The 10,996-nt window shown below is 35.5% G+C and overlaps 1 protein-coding gene across 1 annotated transcript; it reads right to left on the bottom strand.

Annotated features, from left to right (window-relative positions):
• Positions 1-5,424: 5,424 nt before the first annotated feature.
• On the bottom strand, positions 5,425-10,402 carry LOC18587857 (Reticulon family protein). Its single transcript, XM_007011889.3, has 9 exons — positions 8,424-10,402; positions 8,247-8,312; positions 8,049-8,151; positions 7,847-7,921; positions 7,612-7,756; positions 7,431-7,500; positions 7,052-7,117; positions 5,975-6,097; positions 5,425-5,885 (listed from the first exon to the last, which is right to left on the bottom strand). The coding sequence occupies exons 1-9, from the start codon at positions 9,748-9,750 to the stop codon at positions 5,710-5,712; spliced, it is 2,151 nt and encodes a 716-aa protein (XP_007011951.3). The 5' UTR covers positions 9,751-10,402; the 3' UTR covers positions 5,425-5,709.
• Between the last annotated feature and the right edge of the window lie 594 nt (positions 10,403-10,996).

Here is a 10,996-nt window from a genome sequence, read left to right as displayed (position 1 = left end):
CATTTGGACGTTATACATATACTATACCATTAATTATAAAACTATAACACGAAAAATTTAGATATTTTATACGATAAATCTTGAAATTCTCTCGACGATAATTTAGTAAATTAATGTATGATATTTTATTTATTTAGAAGAAAAAATTTACATATATGATTGGATTTGGCTCTTTTTCATTATTTCTTATTTTACTCGAGATTTCGATGTTAAATTTTTCTTTAGTATCATAGTCTGCTTACCTATTATTTCATGCTTGTTTGTGGTGTCACCTTGTAAGTTAAGCATTTGGCTTTAAGCCAAAATTGTCAAAATGCATCAAAAAATATCATCAAAAACTTAGGTTAAAGCAATTATTTTAACCTAATTTGGATGGGCCACAAAGAGGCAACTAGCAAGGCAAGTTGAAAGGAGCTTGAGACACTTAGCCAAATAGTAAGATACTAAATTGATAAAAATAAAGGAGTATTGAAAAGGTAAGGTAATGAGAACCACACAATGGTGATTTCCAAAGGATCAAAGAGACAAAAAATGAACCATTCAATTGATATCAAACGTCACCCTCTTTGGCCTTTTGTAGTTTACATCTAACATTCATTTCTTAAAATAAAAAAATATATTATGTTAATTCTAGTTAATGGAAGACTTAGAAGTAGGTAAATATCTCTATTATGGATTTTATGTAGGGCAAAAATGTTTTTATTCATTTTCTAAGTAGAACTATAGAAGGACTAACAAAGGGGCAAAGGAATAAGGAAGGAAAGAAAGACAGCTTTATCTAATTAGTTCTAGTTCATTAAGAGAATTTTTGCAGGCCTATCTTCTGCAAATTAATCCCTTTTGTTTGGAAAAGGGTATTGCATTTTTTTCTCTACTATCACTTAACATATACTCATTGGTATTTGTATCTACTTGCCATACATCATTGAGTCTTGTCTCTCGTTCAAAAATTACTTTAGCACAGTATGATGCCACCAGACCATTACTTATTTTTGAAAAATTAACCTATTTGGATGTGTCATGTTTATTTTTATAAATTTTAAGGGTTCTTTTTAAAAATACCTTTCATACATAAAATGTTTTTTAAAATAATTTTTTTATAATTTTAATTATTTTTAGTCAAGAGAAATTAATTTTAAACAAAATTACCCTTAATGAAACCTACTCATATGTTTAGTTTCACACCTCAAATCGACTTATATTCTTTGAACTTTTCTCGTCAGACCATTCATTTTTAGATTATTTCTTGTCGAAAAGAAAAATCATTAAGCATTTTGAATATTTTAGAGTGGTTTTTGATACACGGAAAAAAAATTTCGAACTTTTTAAGCATTTTTAAACATTTTGGAATTATTTTTGATATATGAAGAAAAATCTTTGACCGTTTTGAGCATTCTTCGCTAAGTAGGTATATTCGTTGATTATATTATTAAATAGAATATGATATATTATTTGAGGTTTTTTATTTTGTTAAATGAAATTTAGTAGTTTTAATAGTTTTTAGGCATTGCGTAATTGATTTTTGGGTATTGTATAACTAGTTTTTAGACATGAGATTATTAATTTTTAGGCATTACGTGACTGATTGTTAGGTATTACGTGACTGGTTGATATGACATTGCGTGACTCATTTTTTAGCATTGTGTGACTTAGGCATTATTTAAAAATAAATCATGCAATGCCTAAAAAATAATCATGCAATGCTTAAAAATCAGAGACGTAATAATTAAGTCATACAATATCTAAAAACCAGTCTCGCAATATTTAAAAATCAGTGACATAATGCTTAAAAACTAGTAATGCAATACCTAATAAGTAATTAATTTACCTGCTCGCAGTCATATTTAAGTTGTCAAAGTCATACAGTATTCTAATTTACAAATATGTCTACTCAATTTCAATTCCTCAACTTTAAGATTCTAATAATAAACCAATAAACTCAAAAACCTAAAACATATACTTTGATGTCATATTTGCTTTTTGGGATGGTGAAAAAGAATTGGATAACGAGATAGACAGTATTTGGGAAGAGAGAAATCGAAATTTAATTTTGAAATTTTTATCTGCATGGCAAGATAGAAAAAATCGAAACTATTTTAATTTGTCTGAAATTATTTAAAAGGCATTGTTATCAAGCCATGCTAAAAATTAGTTAAAAATACTTAAAATTATAATGAAGGATATTTTTGAATTGAGTTTATGAAGAGGATTATTTTTTACAATTTTCTCAATTTTTTAAGATCTCTACTTAGTTCCCTATGAGATTGAGGTATTCTAATTTCTTTCTCCAAAACGTTTCTCATCACATTTTTTTTCACCCAATCCAACACCACACTTATTGTTCTCGGCACGCTACCTGCCTCTCTTTTATAGGTGCTTGGTGTGGACCGGTTTCTGTTGAATCTGTTCTAATATTATTTTGTCACAGGATTATTACCTTTTTAAAATATTAACCTATTAGAGTCTGCAATGTCGCACACCTATAAATTTCTCAAAATTTTTTCACTTGTCCGACGTGAAATTGAAACATTTTATCTACTTCTTTTAAAACGTGCGGCAGACACTAGCACCTAAAAGATTCTGGTTTTTTATCATGAAAACTGCGACTTGTCTCAACGGAAGAGAGCTCCCATTGGTGACCTCTCAGCTCTCTCACATGGAACGTTTCATTATTCGGCAGGTTGATGTCGATTATCCTAATAGGAATTTGAACTTTTGAGATAATAGCAGTTTCTAACGGCACTTATGATTATTGTTGGAGTGACATGTTAAAGCACTTTGTTTTCAATGGAATGGGACTTTTCATTTGGTGAATTCAGGTTCGAAGGACAGAAAGAAAACCCCACATGCCCTGGAAATTATGTGATTCATTGATCCAAGACCTTCACTGTCCAACAACACATATTTGCACAGGCTACAGAGTTCTTGTTCAATAATTGAATTGAGCCTTTTTCGAGCAAATTGATTAGTAGGCCAATCTAGGTATAACTGTCAGTACCCGGTAGGTCTCTGTCTTGATCAGCAGGAACTAGTCAACCAAGAAATTATAGCATAACCCAAACTTGATAAAGCTCATGGAATCAAACAAAAGTTCAACAAAAGAATACTACCCAAGTTAGCTAGCAAAGTTCTTATTATCACCAAGAAAACCAACGGCAGGACAACAAGGTAAAGGACTGGAAAACCGTAGGTTAGAATCCATGGGCACATGGCGGAAGCTTATTTGACTTATTGAGTAACAGTGGTTTCAAACAAACGAGTCCGGAATTTGTTGTATTGGCTTTTCTGATGATTCATTTGCCAGCAGAATATGTACTAGAAAAAGCCAGATCATACCTTACGTTTGTGATTCAACTTCATATATATGCAAATCATTCACACTTTATCATTCGGAATCTCTTACAGGTTTGGTGTTGCTCAATCTTTGAAACAGATGCTTTTAATGATTCTATTTCTGAGGCTAAAATTGAAGGAGTGCCAAGATTACCAGGTCTGCAGGAAGCTGGGACTATCGCGCTTGATTACAAGGTGACAATGTGAGTGAGAAAAATTGACAGCAATGACAGGTGCTTGGAGAAAATTTTCCAACAGACGGGTGGGATTATGAGGAAAATGTCACATTTCCAGAGAGACGGTGACTTAACCAACATTCTAACTGATAAACATCTTAGCTTCTTGGAAAGATAAGTTATCAATTGGCTGCTCGAATCCAACTCTTTTAACTAAGATTACTGCTCAATAATGCAGTTACCCAAGGATGATAATAACATCTACGTACCAGCTCAAAGCTTAAATAATGCATTTCTAATCCGTCTTAATAACTTAATAAGCATGATTGACTGGGGTGATTTGGCTCTCTGGAAGCCTCTAAACGTCGTCATCGCTTCTCGTTTGCATGCCACGCGTTGGAACAAAAGATTTTGGCAAATCATAAACAGTGATTATGTCTGTACTGATTGTCCAGACAAAGTGTTTAAGGGCCATGGGTTTTGAGCTTTGACTCCTTAAAACACCTGAAGGGTAGATGGAAATGCATAGTGAGTGTCAATTTCAGTTGTTAGAATGTTGTTGAACAGTTCGAAAGTGGTATTCATTTCTGGATAAAGTTTCATGAAGAGGAATCAAACCCATTTTTAGGTTTGACAGGAAAGCAGAACAATTTTGGAAACTCAATTAGTGCAGGCAGGCAAGCTGTAATGCGCGCAGTTGGCACTTTGGCAGCTGGCGTATGTCATCTTCAACCTGATAGAAACCACAACTAACCCAAAATTTCTTCAAGGGTTTTCAAGTACTGTCTTCTTAAAAAAGTTTTAATTGCTATTGCATAATTGAGTCTACTGAATTTTCTATTACCGATCTGGTTAACAGAAGGAACTGAAATGTTTAGAAAAGAAAACTGTGATTCAGTCACTGACTGGGATTGCATCAGGGAAGGAGAGAACCGTGTTAATTTTCAGTTCATTTAATTTATCTTTGTCATCTTTCAAAAAAAAATTTATTAATCTTTGTTAAAGCATTGCTTCTTGTACTTTTTACACCAGAGCAGGATAAGTTCCATAACCAACTTCTTTTGCAAAAGGGTTTCAGATTCAATGGAATTGCTACCAAAGTGGAGTAATTACGATGAAAAAAACAGGAAACTAACCTAGCAACAATGGCACGATATCGACCAAAAATGCATATTCCTATACGCCTTCAACTTAGTTATGAGTCAATTTGCTCCTTTGGGCAAAAAAAAAATGGAAAAGAATACAGATATGAGTCCATATCACTGCCCAAATTTATGATCTATTTATTGAAATTTTGTGTTTGGACAATTTTGCATCAATTTTAATTTTGAATAATACAACACATAGCCCAAGTTTTTTGGATACTCAATGAACAGACTAGGAAGCCACTGCTAGGCCTGGTGGCAACCAGGAATATAAGCTTGGGCTCAAACCCAAAACAAGGAACCCTTCCCTCCACTCCTCCAGGCCCCCAAAAAAGCATTTGAGAAACTAGCCTATGTTAAAATGGTCAAGGTTTGATCTTCCATGCATAAGTCATCGATGTGTTTAAAGTTAAAATTATGGATTGAAAACCCAATTGAACTCACTTCTTATATAAGCAAAAGAAAAAAAAAAACAAAAATGAAGATTGGGTTTTGTCCAATTTGACTAAATCCATTGGGTAGTAAGGCTAAAAGGTGATAAATCAAAGAATGGGGAAAATCCAATGAAATAAAATTTTGTTAAATAAGATCAAAGTCTAGAGCTTAGACTAGATAAGTAAAACAAGAATAATCATTAAACAGAAAAGAGACGCATAGTAAAGTTAAAAGATAATTAAGCATATGCTTATTCATTAAAAATTTTGATATATTTTTTTATAAAGTTATGGTGAGGAAGAGGATTCATTATACCAACATTGCATGTTATAGAGTAAAATCCAAACCTAGTCAACTTTCCATTTTTCTTTTCCATTGTGATCAACATCAAAATATCAATTGTTTATTGGCATGCTGGCCTATTGGACTTGTTAGCTTCTAAAGTGAAGTCACATAAACCAAACATGCATATTTACAACCCCAAAAAGAGAAGATGAAAACATATTATACTATCAAAAAACTATATATTAAAAAAATATATGAAGGAATAAAACAAAACGGCAACTTGGAACAACATGTAATGTAACACCTAATGTAGGCATATGGGCCAAAGCTCACTCCTAGGATCCTTTCTTTACTTTATTTGTTTCTACTCTAGAGGGTCCAGGCCCGTGTCTTTGTGTTCCCGTCGGTCCTTGGAATGTTTCTTTACTCCCAGGCCCAGCTTCGTCCTCCACCCAATCATCTATCACCATTTTTTGCTGATAGTATCGGAGAGCCACAAAGAGCATGAATGCTACACAGGGAAGAAAGGGTTAGGAGGGACAAAACCCATCTAATTGAACCAGTTTTGGTAGGGAGGTAGCTCTGGAATTTGGTTCTTACCTGCCCAAATGCGAGCAACAATGGAAGATAGGTTCCAAACCAGGGTGAAGATGGCCACCGCCACGGCTTTTTTATGCGTGCATGAGTCCCATGCATCACGAAAGCGTCGTATCCAAAATTTTCCTTCGTATTCACAAAGATTTAAAACATTTTAGATTATTTGAAAATAATCTTTTTTTTTCTCTTTTCATTTAAGAAAAAGGGATTAGAATTTGTATTTTAAAAAGCAATTCATATGTCACGGATTACATATCCGTAAGAGATGAACGATTCATTATATTCTAAACATGTTTTTCAAGTTAAAAATATGGATAATGACAAATAATATCAAAAGTTATTCAACTCTTCACTAATATGTAACTTTTCACGAGAGACACCATGATTGAAGTAGAAATCAAGCTGATCCATGACATGTGCACTTATCATTTAGCAACCGAATCAACCTGTTTTTAGCTACTTATTCCTATAATATTAAGCACATTTAACCACCCCCACCAACCCGATTCGAGGCAGAGAATGACAGGGCAACAAATACTTCATTATGCCGGCTACCCTCCACGATGAGTCCTATTACATACAATAATAACTATGTTCATTATTTGATACATCTAACTTTCATTCCCCCCCTCTTGATGGTGAAGTTATTGCTGTCATATCCGATTCCATTATTAGAACATCTAGGCCCAGCTATAGAAACATTCATGCCTCAATTTTTCAAGCCTAAAACTCACTTATCAGAAGGGAGGTGACAAAGGTAATGGGCCGAATAAGAATCCAATAATGGAGATAACGATGTAATGATGGAGACTGACTTTTAGGGCCTAGGAGCATAAAAAGCCTAAGACCCATGAAATCTACCCCTCAGGGAGACATCATCAGATCAACAAAAGAGCCGTTAAATTGATCGGACGTTCACTACAAGATCTTGGATATTTAGGGTCAGATGTGGGGGCAGTGTGATTGATGTGTGCTGGTAACGGTATGGGAGTAGAACTTCAGAGCCTTATTATTGTAATAATGAATACGAAGGAAGCATAGAGACAAATGTAACTTATGGGGGGAGAAGGGGGGATTTACCGTACGCTGTTAATTGGTGGGAATAAGAAGAGCAGACTTTTGGTACAGTGAAAACGCCAAAAAAGCCTGATGCAGTGAAAGCACAACCAAGCGGTCAGTTAACAGGTGAAAGAATTTAACAGTTGTGTAGAGAGAACCAAAAGGCAAAATTACTTCAGGATGGTAAAAGCTACAGAAGGATAAGACTCATTGCATTGAAAAGCCAAGAGCATCCATGGGGTAAAGGAGGGGACAAACCCCACTGCAAAAATGATGACAGAATTGTTCTTTTGAAAACAAGTTTGCCCATTTAATAAAGAAAAAGTGTTGGCTTTGTTTTATGAAATTTGCTCTAAGGTAGAAGGTAAAAAGTTAATGATTTCAACCAAACAAAACTTACCCAGTTTAGCCATCTTCCAGATAGTTATGGAGCTGCCGCACCTGGCCAAGACAAATAGCAGCACTGCCAACTGCCATTGTCCCAATTGATTAACTTCTTTTTGCCATCTTCCTCCTCAATGTTAAAAATGAATATGGAAAAGGAAAAAAGAAAGCCAAGGGTTGGAATATGGAAATGTTACCTTCATTGTAGTGGCAGGATCACCAGAAAAAAGTGCCCTGAGCTTTAGTAGGAACTCATTCAAGTAAGGAAGAACCAATTTAAGTAACCAAACTGCTTCTTCTTCTCCAAGCACATAGCTTGCTTCATCTATATCCACAACCCCCCTGCATTGTTATTAGAAAGGAAATAGAAGGGTAAATAAAAGATTTGGTTTTAAACCCAGTTAATGTGATAATTAATGGCATCTGATTTACCTGCAGATGATTGATCTGTAAAGGAAGATGGCAGCAAGGTAACTAAGTCCCAGATAGGAAATTACAGAAATAAAGCTGTAGAAGCATTGATCAGACAGAGTTTTAGTAATGGACTCTGTTTTAAAACAGAGGAGGTTACAATTGAAAAAGACAGATAAAATTCCAAAATTGAGACTTGTGTTTCATTGACAAATTTAGAGACCTGATGTTCAGGTCCTGGGTGTAAGAGGATGAGATGATGATAAATGTTCCCATCCCAAAGACCAATGCCGATTTCGATATATCTCTCCACATGACTAAATCAACTGAAAGATCGATAAATACAGAAAAGAAAAAGAATTAAACAAGTTGCAAATATGAAATTTATTGATCTTTCCTTGGAAGTGAAATCTTTTCCCACCTAAATTCTGCAATTTGTTCTGAGTGTGTGGGAAACTCTGACAATGGTAATCATCTGAGGCTGAAACTGAAGGAAACCAACAAGGCCAGTAACATTCAAAACAAAAAAGAGAAAGGACGTGAAAAGAAAACAACAATCTTTATGTCAATAAAGCATCAAATAAAAACACAGACTTACAAGGAGTAGATTTTGTGGTTTTTGTAGGAGTTGTGTAAACTGAAGTAGAACGCTTTACAACTGGGGGTGGCAGCTTATTCAGAGTTGAAGAAAGTGGTGCAGTTCTGTTATGAAATTGGCTAAGTTTCTTCACTTCATTGACAACTTTGCTAGGCTTATCTTCTTGTAACTTCTTCACTTCATTAACAGCTTTCTTAGGCTTTTCTTCATGTATTTTCTTTTCTTCATTAACAACTTTGTCAGGCTTCTCTTCAGGTATTTTCTTTTCTTCATCAACAACTTTGTTAGGCTTCTCCTCTGGTACATTCATTTCCTTAATGTCAAAGCTTTTCGTTTCATTCCCAACCTCAATTTCCTCCTCCGCCTCCTCCTCTTCCTCTTCTTCATAAAATTCTTCATCATCTTCACCACCATCATCATCATCATCAACTAATACTTCAGCAGATGATTTGACTGTGTTTCCATTGCTTGTACTGCTTGAAATTACCTTTTCTTGGCACACACCAAACTCTTTACAGTTTTCTTCAGATCCATTCTTCTCTGTATCAACTGGGTTCTTCTCATTTTCTTCAATGGAAACATTATTCCCCCGTTTTTCATCATCCAAAACCAAAACTTTATTCTCCTCCGATTTTGACCTCCTCAATTGAAGTGAATCCCCTTCATTTCCATTTCCATTACCAGACTGATCAGAGGCCTTAACTGAATCTGATTTTGCCTTCCTTAATTGAACTGAATTCGCCTCTATTCTCTCACTAGATTCAACAACCTCTTTACTCAGCTCATCAGACCTTTTAGCGACTTCAGATCTTGGCTTCTTCATTGGAATTGAGCTTCTCGGAAACCCATCAACAGACTTACTAAGCTCCCTAATTCCTTCAGATCTTCCTTTCTTGACCTGAACTGGAGTCTTCTTTATTCCATCAACAGACAAGCTCAAGTCTTTGCAATGTTCATCGGAGGATCTTCCTTTGCCTACCCGAATTGGGCTCTTCTTAATTCCATTAGCAGACACACTCAACTCCTTGCACTGTTCCCCAGTTTTGCCTTTGGCAATCTGAATTGGGTTCTTCTCAAACCCTTCAAAGCTTTCACTTTTCCAAGTCTTTCTCTTGCCACTAACAGCCACACCGCCAATAGTTTGGCCTTTCTTCAAGCTCAATCTTTTATTACCACCATCACCATTTTCTTCAACATTGCTGTTTTCTTCCCCATTGAAAACCTTAATTCCACCTTTGACTTCATCACTCTTCATCCTAGTTTCCCACACTGACCCTGCAACAACACTGCTCTTAGCTCCTTCTCTTCTCCTACTACCCAAATCCATCTCTTTCCACCTATTTATCTTACCCTCCTTTTACCCTTCCTTTGCGGTAATTGAGCACTACTGGGACATGGATGTTAATTATTGGATAAGAGGCTTTAAGTTGAAGAAATGGAGGTTGGTGAGATGCAACATTACCTTTCCTTTGCAAAGCTATTGAGAGAGAGAGAGAGAGAGAGAAACAGAAAAGCGAGATAGAGAATAAGAGAGAGTGAGTTGCAAGGGACAGAGGATTGGGTTCCTTTACTTTTTCCCCTTTGCTCTTGTTTCTTTCCTTTTATTTAATGTCGGCCTTTGCTACTCATGAGAGAAGCCTGAGATACAGACGTGGTGGGGTTAAATGATTTGGGGCTGTTGTTAAGGATCTCTCTTTTTCTTTTGTTTCTTCTTTTTTTCCCCTTTGCTTATTGTTCTCTCTTTTTTCAGTATCAAAGGGATATCTCAGACTGAGAGATCACTGTAATCTATGCAACCAAGAGTTGTTCTGCAATGAAAGAAGGGTGCCTGCCTTCTGCTAATTTTCTTTGGATCTGATTCTGAGGCAAGAAAAAAACAGGTTGTTTGGAAAAAACTGCTAGGTAATCCTTGGCGTAGACCTCCAAATCAAGCCAAAAAATGTGGCTTTTGTGTTTAGAGGTAATGGTAGCAGTAGCTTTGTTGCCTCATAATTTTTGTGCTCAATCCTTATTATGCTCTAATTTTGGGTGTATGAAGAACAAAAATCCAACACCAAGGAAAAGATAAAAATGAAAACAAATATGTCCCTGAAAGCAAGCAAGAAAATCCCATGGTTCGTTTGGTGAATATTTGTCATTGTCAGGGTCAGGGTGAGGGTCCTTTAAACTCATGTTTTTGGGTTTGGTTTGATCAGTTTTCACCAGGATTAGGTGGACTGTTGGTGACACTTTCCACAGAAATGCTTGACTGGTTGATAAAGTGAGAACGCCCATATTTCTCCTCTTTATCCAAAAATTAGTCCCAAGTTGAATTGGCTCCAAGAGAATTAATTGCCCACCACTATCAGATGTAGAGCATTGACATTCCAGAGCTCTTGATCTTAATCAGTTATCTTGAAGGTGTACGTGAACTTGTTGCTATTACTACTTTTACTACAGCTTTGACAAGAAAAGGAAAGCTTGAAGGAACCTCTTAAACCCCATTTTCAGGAAACCATCAAAGCTCAAAGTGGGCTTTCAATCCAAACTGAGATCAGATGCTAAAACCTCCTTGCATCATGATCAATTGAAAT

Source organism: Theobroma cacao, chromosome 9 (genome assembly GCF_053813885.1).
Source record: "Theobroma cacao isolate CCN51 chromosome 9, ASM5381388v1, whole genome shotgun sequence".
In the NCBI taxonomy this organism is placed as follows: Eukaryota; Viridiplantae; Streptophyta; class Magnoliopsida; order Malvales; family Malvaceae; genus Theobroma; species Theobroma cacao.
Note: the sequence above shows the minus strand (reverse complement) of the source record. Positions and strands in the feature narration are given on the sequence as shown.

What these genes read in the sequence shown, in the direction of transcription:
- LOC18587857 (XM_007011889.3), bottom strand. Translation starts at nt 9,750, where the DNA reads ATGGATTTGGGTAGTAGGAGAAGAGAAGGAGCTAAGAGCAGTGTTGTT. An exon ending in CCACCAATTAACAGCGTACG is followed by an intron (nt 6,098 to 7,051) that starts GTAAATCCCCCC and finishes GTGAATACGAAG; the next exon opens with GAAAATTTTGGATACGACGC. An exon ending in TGTTGCTCGCATTTGGGCAG is followed by an intron (nt 5,886 to 5,974) that starts GTAAGAACCAAA and finishes TTCCCTGTGTAG; the next exon opens with CATTCATGCTCTTTGTGGCT.